Source organism: Colias philodice, chromosome 24 (assembly GCF_061535455.1).
Source record: "Colias philodice isolate Cphi_HAF_F1 chromosome 24, ilColPhil1 Martin Lab GWU primary, whole genome shotgun sequence".
Classification (NCBI taxonomy): Eukaryota; Metazoa; Arthropoda; class Insecta; order Lepidoptera; family Pieridae; genus Colias; species Colias philodice.
Genome location: NC_143109.1, coordinates 1414466 through 1432872, shown reverse-complemented (window position 1 = coordinate 1432872; position 18407 = coordinate 1414466). Strand labels below are relative to the sequence as shown.

The window sequence follows — 18407 nt, the reverse complement described above, 5'->3', positions numbered from 1 at the left end:
TATAATGCGTGTCTGTTAATACTTACGAAAATAAACATAATTTTATTCTATTTTTATTTTATTTTATAAAAAATTATAATCAGTTTTGATCTACATTATCATTATATCGATATTTTCACATGGCATACTGGTAATTAATATAAAAATAGAGGTATGTGTAAATAATAATATGTATTACCTGTATAAAAGTAATTTGTATAATTGTATATTATACATGTTAGTATGTACCTACATAATATTAAGTGGATATCTCATTATTAAGTACAGTATTGTCCACTTATGTAATTTGAGTAATGATATTGAGGACAAAATAAAAAATAAGCAGTATCAAGATCGTTCAGTCCATTTTCCCTAGGGTTGCACACTCAAAATTTTGATTTCCCTAATTGCCATCAGATTCTGGTTTACCTATACACACCTATATAGAATACCCCTCAATCCAGAAAAAGGAGTGTATGTGCCGATCATACGTGTCAGAAGTGAAACTTCTTTGGCAAGATTCAAAGATACCAAAATCGTCGCTTTACGCCAAGATATGATGAAGCGACCTTGAAATTTTACTCTCAACGAGCCGTAAGAAGTTTCACTTAAAAAATTAGAACACGATACCAGGCCTCCGTCACTCGCTCAAGGTCGCGCTATAAGTGCCTACCGCACAGTAGGTCGGTACCGACCCAAGCGTGAAGCGGCAGTTGGTTGGCACACGCGAGACTGCGCACCCGCGTCACGTTTCCCGCGCTCGCTACCAAGATGCCCGGTTATTGCGATGTGGACGGGTGTCGGAGTTCACTGTTCAAGAGTGAATAACAAAGCTACTTTTTATCCAGGAGACACATATAGCGGGTCCACGCGGGTGAAACCGAAGGAAACAACTACTATCAATAAGATTTCATTTTTTTTATTGTATAATGTAACAAAAATAATAACCAATAAAAAATTAACGGCCTTACTTATAAAAAGTTAAACAATGGATAAATTTCTACCATTTTCTACTATAGCTTTGTCCTGCTCTTGCTCACATGAAACGTCAATCATAAAAACAAGACAGGTTATTGCAATAACTAATCCATTGCTTAGCGAATGGGTAACATTTTATAAGTAAGACCGTTAGTGTTTCAGCAACTCTGTGTTTAATTTACGTGTCGGTACAACCCTAAAGTTTTCGTTTGATGACGCAATCACGCGGCGTGCGCGGGAAACTCGCTTCTCGGTGCGTGTTCGTAGAGTACATTTCTTACTGCAGCCGAGTTGCGGCGCATTTTGTAGGTAAATATAGCGTAGGTATTTTAGCTTTTGTATGGGAGTGATGTATCTGTTACGAAGTAACTATTCTCTAATCTGTGACGATACGGGATTCGAACCCGCGTCTTACGCCATGCCGGGCATGACCTTACAACCACCCGTGATCCAGTCAGAGCAATCGAATTTATTCTACTCTCTCGGCTTTATGTGTCGAATGGACACTCCACGCCATCTATTGAGATGTTTTAACACATGTTTCGTCTATAATATTAATGCAAATATCGATTTCTGAAGATTTATTGTATTTTTTTTACGCTTATTAATATTATCTGATTTCTTTTCAGAATACATCAGCGCCCCAATTTCAGATGCCAATACCAACGAAGCCGTGTGACGTATCGACGAGCGATAAGAGCGCGGAAAAGGAGATCGAAGACAAAAAAGCGAAAAAGCGAGGCAGGGCCTCTAGCTCCTCCTCTGGAGAAAAATGAAACGGATGCTTGTCAATGTCACTTTTGTAACTTAAAAAAAAAAACTCGACTGTATTTGACAGTTTCGAATTTGCGCGCGGTTTTCAAAGTTGGAATGTGTATGTTTTTTTAATGTGTGTGGAATTTTTAAAGTTTGAATATGGCAAAGGTTGTTCGGTGTGTTTTTTTTAATAGTAACGTGTCTTCTAGGATTCATGCAGTAAAGTACATTTTTAAATAATAAAAAATCATTTCTATTTTTTGTATTCTTGTAACCGTTTTATATGCAAGCTGCGTATTGCTATTTCTTACAATGTAGTTGTAACGTTTCAAGCTATTATTAGGAACAATGAATACTGTAATGTGTAATGGTCGCCATTTTTAGAAAATAGTTAAATTTAAAAGAGTGATTCGGGTACGGATACTAGTTTGTTCAAATTTTTCTATATAGTGTTAATGTGGAATGAATTTGAGACTTGTGTTTATCGTGATGGGGCTTATAATGGTTTGTGTAAAGATTTTTGTAATTAATGCTTTGCTACTCCAAATATTTCTGTATAGACGTTAGTAACGGCTTAACGTGACGTTTGGAGAAATTTTAATATGAACGAGTCATGGTTGTCAAGTTAGTAAGGTGGTCAAGTTAGTACCGACTTGAATGAAATAAATTTCATAATACTTTTCATACAAAATAGCTTTTTTCGAAAATCCTGAGTGTTGTACTTTAACGTAATCTTTAAAAAATCTAAGCTTTACCTAGACTATGTATTTTATAAAGCGTTGTAAAGTGACGAATAAGATATACATATTAGAGTGAGACGGCACGCTCTTAGTCTAAAGGTTCTTTCAGGCGAGTTGGAACTTAAAAAATGTACTTTTTTTTTCAGTATTACAATGTTGAGGCATATAGATTTAATATAAATATCACACTTTTTTAAAGTTGTAATTATTTTTTTGTGAAAGATTTTTATCTCATCGTACTTGGTGTTTAGGGTAGATGTTTGATTTAGATAATAGATTTACTAATTGTGATAGTAATTTTAATAGGTTTTATTTTTGTTAACTTTTTCTTTGATTTTCGTTACATTTCATTTTTATATAATAATCAATAAACGTGAATAAATTACTAAACTGTATTCCGTAGATATAGTATTTTGTAATTTCATACGTAAACAGTATGTTAACTTAATGTGCTTTTTTTATTTTGCTTCCGTACATTATGTTACTCTTTATTTGCAATAATTTCATTTCTCACTATAAGTGCCATAACTCCGTTATCTGCTGCTTTCTTAATCAATAAGAGATTTAATTATATAAAATATCTACCAGTAACATTTGTAAGTTTATTGTTTCCGCATTGAGACGTTTTTTTGTCTTCCAATTTGTTTTTATTACTGTTGCGTTATTTAATCCGAAATATTATTATTTAACAAATTGTTTCACGGAATAAATTCTGTTTTTAATTATTATCGAACGGCTGTAGACATTCCACGTGAATTTATAATTTATTCTCAGTAATATTCGGCTCATCGTTTTGTTGATTGTTCACAAAATACTCATTAGTTGTTAAAATTTTCTTGCTACGTATAATGGTGATACAGGGTTAACATATAACTACCCTATTTTATATATTGTTTAAGCTTAAATTGTTATTTTAAAATTACAAACGCCTGATATTGTTTTTGGGACCATAATTTGAAATTATGTATATTGTAAAGTTAACTATAATTTTGTATGATAATTTAATTCACATTTAAACGTTTTAATCACAGTTAAAATGTTCGATATCGATGTTATTCAGCGTAGGATATAATTTTATCGGAGCATGTGTAAGCTAATAATGTAGATTCGTCATATCTTCATCTCTGTGTTGTTTCCTGCCATGAATAATGCTTAATTTAAATTTATTTAGTGTAATGTTCAATGTGATTTATAAATAACAGTCTATAGTGAATGAGGAGATATTTTCTTTAGAATACGTGTACGAATTGATACAAATACGAATAAAGTCATGAATTAACTGTTCTTAAATTTTGTTTTATTTTAACACTACCTTATCTTTACCTATACACAACGACGTCATACTATACTAGCACACACAGTGGGTCGACTTCAAGCTACCTAAATGACAATTTTCATCAAAATATTATGTTCTATAGTTTTTCGTATAAGTGTGTACGAAAATCAACATCTGTCCTACTTAGGATTAAGTGCATAAATGAAAAGTTAAAAAAGATTTACTGCTACATATCTCATCTTTACTAAAATGCAAATTTATGAATAAACACCCAAAATTACTCTAGCTTGCAAAAAAGGGCTGATCAGATCTGGATGAAATTTACTGATGGTATAGATTATTCTGAACAAAGTCTGAATTAGCATAATGTAGCTTAAAGGTTACATTTACTATAAGTACTCTCATTAGCTAAATAGAGGAGCAATTAGCTCCGTATTTCCAGGGAGACAAATAAGAAATTACTAATTGCTAACACAGAACACTTAATCAAAAGAGGTACAAAATAAAACTCTATGAACTGTATAACTTTGTAAAGAATAGAAAAAAATTCGAACACGAGGCGAGATGCAAAAAATGCAGGACGCAGTCACTCAAACAAATATTAGGTCGCTCATGGGTCGCTCAAATGTTATGAAGCTGCTCACGGCGCTGCAGATATGGCGAAGCGCAGCGCATTTTTAATTATCAAACTATTGTTATCGACATTGTCCACATTGAAATTACCTACAAAAAAGCGCAGCGCGCTTCTTTTCGTGTATGACGCTTCGATGCTCCCCGAAATAAATTGTTGTTATTTGATTTTGTGTTATTTTAATGAGAACAATGTCGATAATAGTTTGTCAATATTCCTATCTGCGCCGGCCCTGACTCAAATAATTGATGTCTGTTAGTCGCTGTTCTATTTATTTTTCGTCGCTAGCAGTCAGTTGCTCACCTGTTACCCAGATTAATTATTTTTGCCACTCAAAACTATAATTTACACTCACTCGTTTTAATACTACACATATTGTTTGAGTCTAGTAAAGAAAGATATCACTCGCCAGCTGTTATAGTGCTACACAATACACAGTCGACATAACTGATAACACGCTAGTCTCTTCTCGTTATGAAACCTATTTTTTATATCTAAGTAGGTAGGTACTAAACTAGTAGTTGAATATATGTACTATGTAGTACTTAATTGTACCAAACTACTATGTTTAAAATGTTATTATTGTATTCATGTACGATGTATTAGAAACAGTACTTAGGAACATTAGAAGTTAGAACCTAATTAAATTATTAGGATGAAATACCTATAATGTTGTGAAGTTGACAATTTTGGATGAACTAGCAAACCCCGTGTTCTGGGTCTGTTTATTTATTAAATATTTTAAAACTGTATCTTGTTTTCAGTTTCAAATTACTTTATTGAGTGTTAGTTTTAACTAAAGCATCGAGTCAGTGGTAAAATATATTACGTACATTTAACTAGTTAAAAAAAAACGATTTTACTGTAACAGATTGAGTGATAGGTTTCAATTCAGAGAAAAAATAATGTTATATATTTTTAATAACATACTTATTTAATAAATTATACTTAAGGAATACAAAAAGTGTATGTAAACTGTAAACGTGTAGGTACAGGGTATAAAATAAAAAACATTTTTATATTTTAAAATTTTATTGAGGTGTCCATTTTGATGTATAATAACAACAAAAATCAAACGCTTAAATCCGTAGCAAAGCTATTTCTTCAAAATTCTATGGAGTAAATAGTAACATACGAACAATAGGGCAGGTTGAAAAAAATTTTGTGCGCAAAAAAACAATAAGTATATGCTTAGTATCAGATTTAAACATGACATTTAATTGAAACAAGGGTTTAGTAACAATATAACATTGAAATATTGAATGACAAATATTCGTAACACGTAATAGTTTAACAAATTCCTTACTTATATAATTGAATACAATAAGTAATTACTTAAAAGAAAAATAAAGGGTACCTACATTTCTTTACACAGCAATAAGATAAAATTACATCAAAGTTGCAGTAGCATTTTGTAAGGTTTTAAATTATTGTAACAAGACATGAAAATTAAACGCAAATATTCGTCCATTTATATTAAGTAATACTATCGAAGAAATAACAGGCACCTAAACATTGTATATATCTACTGGAAAATTCTTAAATCAATTCTAACTTTACCCTGTTTCTACGGAATTCCATAAATTAACACACTCGATAAACAAATAAATTAGTACATTGTAATTGTAACTGCAATCGTACAGTTGAATGAGTTTACGCCTAAATTGTGTTAAAAATCAGATCGTCCGAAACATTTTTCCCTCACCCTTTTAATGAGATTTTCATCGGGAGTTAGTTTCAATTCAGGCCGTTTAAAGTCCGTCTCCTCGAGATCTGACTGAGATTCGAATATATCAGCGGACAAATGTTTTGGTTTATCCAATTTTCTTTTGAAATAAACGTCTCTCTTATCTTCCTCCTTATTGATATTTTCCAATCGTATCCGCGGAGTTTTCCATTTCGGTTCATTAGACTGTTTTATGAGAACATTTGGCGGTGAAAAATAAGAGAACAGTGGACTCGACTGTTTATTCTCCTTTCTGTCTTCGTTGTGGGACATTTCGAGAAAGGAAAACGTATAATCTGCGTCGATTACTTGCTCCCGCACGTAAGAAGTGACGTGACGGTTTATCGAGTGATTTACACCGTTGATATTACGCCGTGATTCATTTTCTTGTTTATCATATAAATTTTGAGATTTTTTAACGTCCATAATAAAATCGTAAAATTTGTCAACGTTATTTGCACATTTATAGCATATTGTACTCAAGTAATCAGTTTTTTCAATAACAATTTTTAAACACACCAATATTTTATCAATCATATTGCACCTTTTACTGTAATTACTGAAAAGAGATACATTAAATTCCGAAACGGATAAGCAAATTCTACAAGACTGTGGAGATAATTCCATAATTTAAGCTTAAATGTATTTTATTATAATACTTTCAATAAATTACTACTAAATCGCAAATCGCAAAATCAAAGTTAACGTTATTATTTTAATATAGATTATGCTATCAATATTCCCGCCAATTTAATGCTTCCACAGACCATAGATTATATAGAACAAGACTAATGTAGATTATTATAAAATATATGCTTTTTTTATAAGTAGTTTTGATACAAAGCTGTAGAAATAATTCATTGACAAAATATATTATTTTGGTTTTATTTCGCAAAAAATACTACTTTGGACGGCTAGCAAATGCATATAGAAAGTATACATAGCCCTTGTTAATTTTATTTATCAAAAAATGAACGAATAAGTACTACATTAGTGGAAGTAATTAAATAGTTCTACTTTTAAATTTTAATTTATTGTGATATTTTTAACCATAATTATTTTTGTTACCGGTTGCTTTTAAAAAAGTAATTAGTTAAAAACGAGATTGTTGCAATTTGCGTGATATTTCAATTTCTCCCAAATATTGACCGCTTTCTAGTTAAGTATGAAAGATTTTATAATTATGTTATATATTCGATTCGTTTAGCAAATGTAGGTTGTTTTTTTCATTTTAAGATAATAATTAATAAATTATTTTCCTTTGCATTATTAAACAAAAAAAAAGAAGAAAAATTTCCTATGGACGGAAAGGTTGTTACAAAAAAAGTACAATGTTACGGTTGTTTATTTGTTGCCAGCATTGAAAAGGAAAGCATGTGACAAAAAAAAAAAGATTTAATATGACACCTTTATCGTTCTTAAATTCTTGATAGACCGTACTTATTTCCGTAGTTGTAGTAGTAATTTTCTTTACGTTTATTAAACATTAAATTAAATAAAGTACTTAATTATGTAGGTACAAAATAACAATTGAAGATGAAACAATCGAAATTGGAACTTATTGTAATTATATTAGTATTTATTTTTAAATGCTATAGGGGTCCAACCATATTGTTGTCCTGCTTAGAGACAATACTCAATACATGCGATAATTTCATAAATCACACTATAATTCTACTTCGACCAGATCATATCTACTATCACAAGCCACCACACTCCTATTTTATAGACAGTGATCGTTATTATACAATAAATAATAAATATACATAATATTATTAATCGTCGTTACCGAAGCGAAGCTATCAAATACATAATTCCTACGTTTGTTTGCAAATCGCAATTTATAACCATAGGATAATTATTAGCCCATTATTGTATTAAATGCGATGTTGTGTGACCTCACCCTATCGAACATACATGCTGTCTCGTTCACTCTTATTGGAATCGAGTTACCGCGAAAGAAACAGAATGTCCATTCGAAAATTGACATTTCCCAAGCGAATGTCATAATGAACGAAAATGGCTGATCTGTCAGATTAAACGTCATCTTCTTTTTTGCCCCAGAACTTGTCGAACCTAGACCGGGCTCGGTCGAGCACTTCGGCGGCCGTTAGACCTCCGGTGCTAGTGTTGTCGTTCACTAGTGTTGTGTCGACGACTCCGGGCGCGACTTGTGTGGCCTCGGTCGACTTTTTAATCACTTCCTTTTCCTTAATCGTCTCCTTCTCCGGAGTTTCGGGAGTTAACTGGTTGCTGTTGACTCCGTTAATGCCGTTCACTTTGTTCAGATCGAGAGCTTTGGTCTCATCGATGGGAGTGAGACTAGTGGGCGTCGTCGGGGTTTTGTCGACGCGTTTGCTCAAACTTGTCGGCGACTCACTCTTTTTCAGCGAACGTATTGGCGACATTTGCTGGTGATGGATTGGGGCGATTTCTGAAACATTTCGTTGCGACTTAAAGAGAGACGCTCTTAACATGGAAGCTTCAAACATTATTATTATAAATACAGTGAACATTTGAAACTCCCATTATGTAACATCGACAAGCACACATAATATTTACCTAGTCGTATCTCTAGCAAAGGTTAGTTAGATCACTATGTTAGTTTCTCTTTTTAATCTATTTACAATGTGTTTATATTGTACTTACTTTAAGCTACACAATTTTAAACTATGAATTTCATCAGCTAAATCGTTGCTATTTGCTACTTGAAAACGTTATAATTGGTAGTGATAAATATTGAGAAAAATATAACATTGTTATATCATGCTATAATATAAAAATATACCGCCAGGCGCCACCAACATTATTGAAGAAATACTTTAACCTTCTAAATACGTCAGTTAGACGTATTCCTACTGAGTTTAGAATAAGCCAATTAGTTTTTTATTCACATCTTATTCTACACAATTTTGGCAATTGGCAAGGTATGCCGTTGGCGTTGGCACACGATAAATCTTGTTTCATGCTCATAAAGAGAATGTGTTATAAACCCACTTGGGATAACTATTATTGTCGAGGGTCATGCAACGGTTAATGAAGTTGGAAATAGCGATTCTAGTCCAATCTAACCTATGAGGTTACCAAATACAGTAAAGGGCTATAACAGTTAGAAGGGTTAGACGTCAACGTGACGGGAGCAGGCAGCATGCATGTCATGGATGAGATGGCGGAAGGGACAGAAGTGCCAAACGTGAACGTGTACGCAAACATCGAAACAGACACACACACACAAATGTATACATACGTGGTCGACGTCTCATCGGAGTACGGTCAAAAAATAAAAGCATCTCAATTATTGGATTAACACAATTTAATCATGAACTATTCAATAGATATAATATAAAACAGGTTATAGATTCTGGTGTCGCTCGTGTGTCGTGCTCGTGTGGCAGTGAGCTCTATGTCTCAGAGCGTAGAGTTCACTGTCGCAAGTCTGTTACACTCATTAAAACGTGATGTCTCTAGGGCCTAGGCGGCGGTCGTCGTACCTGCCGGCTTCGCTGCGTGCTCGCCCACCGACCCACCCTTACACTCTGCGCTAGGGCGCTTTACGCTCTCATCTGAAATATGGTGAGTGGTTGTATGCTCGATGATGGATCAACTCTACTGTCTACGTCCACACAAAATGTTTCTTTCATTGTTTACTACCGCTCTTGTAATGTGTACCGATATATTTGAGTTCATGGATGATCTCCGTTAAATTTCCAAGATAGAGTATAGTTTAATTATTTAAATATCGATAATAAAATTGACTTCTTCAGTGTCTTATTTAAAATAGTAAATAAAATAAGAAGTAGTCGTAAAGATCTTAGTTGAAATCAGAATAATAAATGAGACAAAAAAAAATATTTGGTCTGTATGTTTTGGTGTTTCAATTCGTATGGCAACATTTTGTGTGGACATGAAAAACAAATAAAGTATGATAGTCAAACATAATCACAAAATGTAAATGACAACTAAACGAATGAACAAATTTTAATGAGTGTTTTCATAAAACTTTTTCACAGTTTGTTTCTTTGTCAAAATGCACATGATTTTATTGTGTATGGTGTCAGTGTTGCAAGCCTCTATGTCGTTACGTGGGGTCGCTATTACACACGTCAAACTTATGCCAGTATGATGTTACCATGTACGTCTAACTCGACATGGAGTGGGTATGACAGTGTGATGGCTTTTCACAATAAAAATTGATCACCCAATCGATGAAAGCTAAAGACATAATTAACTATTTAATTGTCAATATTGAAATACAAAAAAGGGTGACGAATTTTTCGAACAACTCCCTCAATTCGTTATCATTAGAGTAAGACTTAAAATTTAATGCCGTCTATCTACTAAGAGTGTCTTTTTCAAGGAGTTCCATCCATCCAGTATTAACTTAGTGAAAGTGCTTTACATATTTAGTGTTTGTGCATCCTTCACCGTGAATAAGACGCTCTCGAAGCCACATACATTACAATCCCTGACCTACCATAGACTATAAAATACAAAATTTCGATTATCCAACAATAGAATGGGACTAACTCAGTTTGAACGTGACAGTCAGCTTGCTGAAAAGGGACTCACCGCTTTTGACGTTCTGCGTGACGGTGAACGTCTTGCCGGTGTCGAGTGGAACGGTCCAGTTGACGGGGTCGGGCGAGCGCATGTTCATCTGCTCGGGCGACTTGACGCGCGTGGGCTCGGGGGGGGACTTCACCACGGGCGAGTCGTCGAACAGCTGGTCCTTGGCTACCGACGCGCTGCGGTGCGAGGGGATCTCGTCGTCTGGAATTTTGGTGGATTACTGTTAGCGGTTTTGTTAATATAGTGTATTTGGATATGAGAGGCATTGATACCATAGTGGAAGTTAACTTCCACTCATAAGAGTTGCATTAATAAAGATAGATGCGCGTTCAATTTTAGTATTTTATTTAGATATAAATGGGACGTTAATAGAGCACACATATTTATTTACAGTTGCATTCCCAAAAACAACACAACATCGACATTCCATAAAAATGTACAATTTCTGAAACATTTAAAATTCATCATACTTTCTATTCAGAAAATCACAATTTCCTAAAAACAACACCAAACTCTAAACACTACACATTAACTAAACATTTATTTTCAATCATGCAAGAGGCAGAAAGAGACAGAGTGAGTAGAAGGAAGAATTGACTTTAACGATCACAGAATCTAAGAGGCAAGTTACCCATTCAATAAACAATGACAAATAAAAAAAAAAAGAAACACACTCAAAACTATATTTTCAGTAAATACATTTGTAGAGGACCTAGGGATGTGAACCATTACCATTTATCGATATCGATATAATTCGTGTAATTTACATCCAATTTTCCTGTGATTTAGGTGCAAGTGTCACACAACTCCACGTTGAAGCCAATCAAGGCCGGTGCAGCCAATGCGAGTGACTATGTTGCGTAGACGCACTGACAAACATAATAATTTGCTAAGCCACACCACAAAAGCCAATTTAACTGCAATTTTGTTAATGCTAAGAAAGCATTCGCCACCACACTATTTAAATTTGTATTGAAGATTTGGATATTTTTTATTTATCTATACAAATATTATAAAGAGGAAAGGTTTGATTTTTTGTTTGTTTGTTTGTATGAATTGAATAGGCTCCGAAACTACTAGGCGGATTTGAAAAATTCTTTCACTGTTGGAAAGCTACATCATTTCTGAGTGACATAGGCTAGGTTTTATCCCGGAAATCCCACGGGAACGGGAACTATGCGGGTTTTTTTTTGAAAACGCGGGCGAAGCCGCAGGCGGAATGCTAGTTCAAATAATAAAACAAAGCATTTGATTGCTGTTACTCACAATAGATAGATAATATTCGAATATGTATTCGAATATGATATAACTAGGTAATCAAAAGCCATAAACGAATGTTTCATCTACTTTTATGCTGGACTGCCAAATGTTGATGGGCGTTGATAATTTATAATATTGTGTTTGAATTTTATAATTTTGTGGATATATTTTTCGAAACAAAATCACATTTAGATTTTTAACTGCTCAAAAAGTTTCTTGTTAAAGACTCCGTAATTTACCGGGTCATAAATGCGTTATTTACGCATGGATAAACTTAAAAATTTCTGAGAAAGAAACCATTTAATCGCAATAAAGTGTGGTGGCGATAAAGCCAAATTAGTGTACCCTCCGCCAAAATACAACACAGAGCGTCGACGCAACTGCCACGGAAAACCTTACGCACCCAATTTTATGCCCACTTTTGAAGTACTGCGGCTGCGTTTGCCCCGCTCTATCGTCCCATTCACTTCAACTGGCCCATTTGCCCCTGGCCCAGTTTTGGGAGGCGCGGACGGTGACCTGCCCCCCCTTGACGATGACCTAACCCTATTACTACTGCCCCTACTTAACGGCAAACCTAAGAAGAAATAGCACACTAGAATGTCTACAGTAACGACTTTAGGCAGGGTTTCAGGCAACAGGCAGGATTTACTCGAATACATTGAAGTTAGTATCACATCATAATAAGTCACGTTGGAGCACATTTTGGTTATTTTCAGGTAGCATTTATTAATTATAGCAATATGATAGTCCTAGGTTTCAATATGAATTAAATTTCAGATAGCCTTTTTTTCGAATACGATTACGCGAACAAATCTGAGCTTAAGCTTGAGTATTGTAAATACGAAAGATGGATTTTTGGTTATTTTATTGTTTGATCATACAAAACTACCGAACATTGTGGATATGATCCGTATAAAAGGACTCTATAATAGAGTCTCTATAATACTAGAATATGGTATCTAGTAAAAAAAAACATTAAATAATTTAAAAGACTGGCAAACACGTTGCATAATAAGCTATCGTACAGATCTCTTCCAGGCTTACGTCGTATTTTATAGGATTAATAAAGTGACAATATTGAGGTTACTGAATAGTGAATACTGCTCACTCGCGCAAACGGAATGTGCAATAGGTTTTTATCATGTACTTGTTTAATGTATTGTAAAATGTGCTCCAACGTGATCGTTCTTGGTCAATAAATTATAACATTTAAGAAAACGGAGCTACAAATTACTTCTAGTCCAGTTTATGATATATCTAATAATGAAGTATCTAGCTTATAACGTAGCGGATAGATACGGGGAATACTGGTTTGATATACATTTTGTAATTATTATTTTTAAATAAACGTTATACAATATGTATTTTGTTTTTTATTACTTTAAAAATTACACTTTACTTTCATGGTTATTTGATTGAATTTTTATATCAATTTAATTTTTTTATAATCATTGTATAACTATGTAGGAATTCTGTCAAAAGTCATGTCATGTGTACATCCCACATATAACAACTATTTTAAATATTATTAATCCTAAACATGTCCAACAAAAACAACATGTACACAACACTAGTACACTCACCCGTGGGCTTAACGGGTCGCGCGTGGGCCTCGTGTCCGTTGGGGAGGTGGCGCGCGGGCGCGGGCGCGGGGTCCGCCGAGCGCGGCCGGCGGCGGGGCGAGCGGAACGCGCCCTCTTTAGCGCCTTGTGTAAGTAAGTGTAAGTGTAAGTATAATAATATAAGTAAATCTATACTAATATTATAAAGAGGAAAGGTTTGTATGTATGTATGTATGTATGTATGGTTTTCACGCATAAACTACTGGACCAATTTTGATGAAATTTGGCACAGATAATCTTTAGCCCCTGAGAAAGAACATAGGCTACCTTTTATTGCGAAATATGTACCACGGGCGAAGCCGGGGCGGACCGCTAGTAATAAATAAATATATCTTTATTTATGATGAATTCATACATTTTGTTACGTAAGTGTAAGTATTGTTATAGTGTAAGTATAGTGACTTTTATACAGGAGCGACTTTTCAATCCTTCGTGAAAAAAGTTTCATTAAATATAGTATTACACTATAAACATGTCACCTGTAAAATGTCAAAAGATAGGCACAGAACACATTTTTGAAATTGTTGTTAAATACGTTATTCTAGGAATAATTTTTAAACAAGGGTTGAAATATCGCCCCAAAGTGAAGTATAATGGTATAAGTGAAGTATAAAAGTCAAAGTCAAACACAAAAACTGTTTTAGTCATGAAAATTTTATCATTTTCAAAACTACCACCGATGTGGATTGTTGCTTCCATGTAGAAAAATCGGCAAGAATCTCAATAGAAGTGCTGTAGTATAAGACAGTTTTTTTTATTTTATTATAAATAATAAATTTTGCCTTAGTTGTTCAAAACTGATTTGACAATTATTTTTGTCGAAAACAACAATGTTATAAAGAACTGTAAGCAATATTGTAAAACTATAGGAAATCAATTTCATAATTATATTATATCTGTGACAAAATGTTACATACCTTCTTGGGCAGCACCTTCATCGAAGCTGTGGCCCTGCAGCTTCTTCCTCTGCTTCTGAGGCGAGGTCTTGTGAGGAGATCTCTCTAAAGCTTTGGTCTCCTGCAGCTTGGCGTGGATGGACTGGTGCGGTGCCGAGCGGAACGACCTGAACTTCTTCGGGGAATGGCTCTTCGACTCCTTCCCATCTTTTTCGTCACGAGGCAGCGCCCTGAAGATTCAAATATACTTCTTATTATGATAGACATAAAGTTTATTACAACTCAGTTTACTTAGGGTGCTCAGTTCAATCCAAGCCATCTATTCGCATTAGCTATGGGCCGGGATGTGGGTCGAAAGGAGCATAATGCTCCAAAATCGTCAAACGTGATAAGCTTGGTCCTCCGAGCCAGTGCGTACAATCTAGTGCATCACTTACTTGTGATTGGTGGAAGCGAGCGACAGAGCCGACAGCGAGGACCGGCGCGACACTTGGTACCAGAGCTCGATTTGCTTATTGTAAAGCTGAGTGATGTGGTCCGGAGCCAGCTCGGTCCCCCAGCCGCGGTACTGTCGAACAATGGCATCGGTATGAAGCGGTGGCATCACACCGCGTCACAAATGGATACATTTGATCGGCGGTACAATAGTGAAGTGATTTATTGTGATTTTAATTCTGCCTAATCTAATACTAACTTCATTGTGTTAATACTGTTGGGGTTCGACGTTTGTGGTGGACCGTTTTGTGACAAATAGTAACAAAAGGATTTGCTGAATAAGATCAAACTTCCAGTCATATTCGATAGTAGATACCTATCCTGTTCGAGTGTAGTGTGATGAAGAAGGGTAAGTGAAGTGAGCGCAGACCTTGTATTCGCCGGCGCGCTTGCGCAGGTCGAGCACCTCGCGGTACCACGAGTCGCCCTGCGCGAGGCCGAGCGGCTGCAGGCCGGCGGCGCGCAGCGTGCTGGCGCTGTCCTCGGCCGCGCCGCCCGCCCCGCTCGCCCCGCCCCCGCCTCCCCCCACCTCCCCCTCGCCCACCAACCTCTCGCTCGCCTCCTCATTCGACTTCCCTTTCCCCCTGCATTTCGTAAATGTCCCTTTAGACGCCTCGTACACGTATTGAGAGAACGGTCTAAATTTCTTTTTGTACTCGCTTTTGTAACGTTTCCTATTATCTTTGGAACGATCCTCCCCGTTGTATATGAGGGCCGATAGCGCGCTACGGAACGTCGATTTTCTGCAAAATTCGATTTCAAGTCAGACGCTTGGACGTTACGATGATATGCGGCAAACGAACGGCTGGCGCCGAGCCTGGTTAGTGATCATGCTCAAATAATTGTCAAGCGCGCAATGCGGTCGGGATGTTAGTCCTCGGAGTCTAGAAGGGCCGCCGTGTCGGAAGTGTTAGGTGATACAACGAAATACATTCTAACAAAAACTTTGGACGTTCACATTGACAAGGTGCAGGTCACATCGACAGTCTATAGCTGACATTCCGAACTAACTGATCTAATTCTACTCGGCCTCGAAACCGCCACCGTGAGAAGATTTAGATAAAAGCAAATATCAAAAACGAAATTTAGACTTGTTCTGCTGTACCCAGTAGATGACGGAACGAAAGATAGGGCAGAACAGTTACGGGGAAACTTTTACTGAAAACGGTGCGATCTTTGTGGCCGCGGGTATAACGAGCTGCTTCTGGTGTTAATTAAAAGCAGCCCGCGATTGATACGACAACTTTTTGTGTAGATATTCACAGATAAAACTACAACAATAGCGAGCCAAATGTATTGTGTAGATTTTGTATTGCTTCTGAGAATTGCGCGACCTTGGCCCGAATGACTTGACTTGGCCTGTTCATGGAAAATATTTATACAAAACGGACTTTACATCCATTTTGGTATGCATATTATTTATTAAAAATTGCATAATATTCTTTCGAGATTCAGTAAAAATTTCCTCCGCTATTGTATTAGTACACAAACTATACATAGATTTGAAAGCATAGCAGTGACGATATTTTTTCTGAAACCTGAAAAGTTAACGTTTTTTAACTACATATTATTTTAGGTTAGATCGAAAGATAAATCATATATACAATATATATTTATACGCCCGGAAGTTTACGGAGTTTTTAATAATTAATAATAGATATTATATACATATAGATATTTTGTGTTAGTTTACTCGGGTATGGTCTGTGTTTATTAATTACTTGATTATATGAATGTGTAGCAAAGAAGCTGCTTTAGCCAAAGCAAAGCGCTTATCACCAGGGAAAGATGAGAAATATAGACTGTTCCTTTAGAAATATTAGCCAATATTTGAATAGTTATTATATTTCTCGAGTTAGTGAGGAATGTGATAAGGATACAAAAGCATGCAATAAAAATAGATATGGGAAACAATCTATAAATTTTAATACGAAATAAAAGCTTTAATGAATACGTGTTCAAGCTAAAGCATAACAAAATAAGAATATAAGTACTTTATATATGCGTGAAATACAGTAGAAGAAATTATTATTTGTTCATATTTCGAACTATTAAAAAATACTGTTATAAAGTACTTAGATTCGATAAAATACGTGTTATTGATCTTTACTTGGATAAATAGTTGAAATATTTGAAATCATGTCATCAATTCATTTGTTTCAATAAATACAACAAAATTAAAACGATGAAACAATTAGTTATTAAAGTTTCTAAGGTATTAAAGTTTTATACGACTGCAAATGTTGTTTTGATACTAATCTTCTTGCACTGAATGAACGCGGACGACGAATAGTTTTTGTAATAAAATTTATTAACATTACATTAACAACTTTGTAAATTACTATTAATACCTCTAAGATTTTAAAGTATTTGAATTAATTAAAATGCATGTTAGATTTGAAACATTTCCTTTCAACTATTTCAACCATTTGAACTACAGTAAAGATCCAATACATACAAAAGTTCATCATTATGTTTGTACGTACCTCTGTACACCCGGTTTCTGTCCGTTCCAGAGATAATCTTCTATATATCTCTTGTGGTCCTCTTCACCGTCCACATGGTTCATGAGAGGTTCAGCTTCTACAGAACCTGGAATGGAGTACTCTATCATTAATGCATTAATTTTAATGATAAAATAGTTAGAAGGAAAACAGTCCAGAATATGGAGATGATCATAAATGTAAAGGCGAATATATCAGAAGTTAAAATTAAAGTAAGTTAAAAAATGAAAAACAGCTCATAATATCTTTAGATATCTGCATGAATTACAAAGATGTTAGATGTGACATGTGGTAAGAAAAGATGAAGCATGTAAAAGAAGAATGATATTTTAACGTAGAGAGCGTTATATAGCACACTAACTATAGTAGTAATGTTTTAATCAACCATTTTAAATTAAAAACAAAATAAAGAAAATTAATCAAGCAAAATATATCATAAATGTTTTAATTTTCAATCAAAGAACTATTCAGTGAATTGACCAGCAGAAGCCAGGACTCATATTCTGCTTGCCTTTTATACCAGTATTAAATTTTTATCATTATAATGTTTCACCAAATTGCTAATCGTAACGGATGATTCTATAAATACGATTCTAAGTAAATATTTCTGTATTTAATTCTCATTCCAATTCATCTTTATCTTACCTTACATATTGATTTATTATTTACATTAAAGTATTTACAAGCATCCGACAGTTGTTGAAATGTAAAGTATCACATTTCACGTCAACGCAACAAGTCCCAACTAATTTGAATACCAAGTTTGAGTGACTGTTTCATTAACAATGCAAATTGTTCACTTGAGTTGGGAGTGAGCAATGAGTTTAGCAAATTGGAGCATTTTGAGTTTGTTTGTTTGAAGTTTTTTAAATGTTTTATCATTCCTAAAAGGTACTTGAAGATTTTATGGTAGTGAAGTGAGATTGATTGAGAGAAGTGATTACTTTTTCGACTAGAAGTTGTTATTTTGCG

General features: G+C 34.7%; 2 protein-coding genes across 10 annotated transcripts in view; one reads left to right on the top strand and one right to left on the bottom strand.

The window, feature by feature from the left end:
- The window catches only part of dop (microtubule-associated serine/threonine (MAST) protein kinase dop), a 69025-nt gene extending 65282 nt beyond the window's left edge, over nucleotides 1–3743 (top strand). For all 5 annotated transcript variants that reach the window (XM_089710160.1, XM_089710163.1, XM_089710162.1 and 2 more), the window contains one exon: nucleotides 1587–3743. In XM_089710160.1, the coding sequence (XP_089566286.1) occupies nucleotides 1587–1733 (147 nt within the window). In that variant the 3' untranslated portion in view covers nucleotides 1734–3743. The remainder of the gene's footprint in view (nucleotides 1–1586) is intronic.
- A 1636-nt stretch (nucleotides 3744–5379) lies between these two features.
- LOC149477613 (uncharacterized) overlaps nucleotides 5380–18407 on the bottom strand; it is a 48399-nt gene continuing 35371 nt past the window's right edge. For 2 of the 5 annotated variants that reach the window (XM_089710236.1, XM_089710237.1), the window contains exons 7-15: nucleotides 17418–17523; nucleotides 15302–15674; nucleotides 14874–15004; nucleotides 14458–14666; nucleotides 13502–13624; nucleotides 12319–12492; nucleotides 10656–10856; nucleotides 9578–9649; nucleotides 5380–8520 (exon numbers count right to left, since the gene is read on the bottom strand). In XM_089710236.1, coding sequence (XP_089566362.1) covers nucleotides 8123–8520; nucleotides 9578–9649; nucleotides 10656–10856; nucleotides 12319–12492; nucleotides 13502–13624; nucleotides 14458–14666; nucleotides 14874–15004; nucleotides 15302–15674; nucleotides 17418–17523 — 1787 coding nt within the window. In that variant the 3' untranslated portion in view covers nucleotides 5380–8122. The remainder of the gene's footprint in view (nucleotides 8521–9577; nucleotides 9650–10655; nucleotides 10857–12318; nucleotides 12493–13501; nucleotides 13625–14457; nucleotides 14667–14873; nucleotides 15005–15301; nucleotides 15675–17417; nucleotides 17524–18407) is intronic. The other 3 variants (XM_089710239.1, XM_089710240.1, XM_089710238.1) reach the window with 3 other exon arrangements.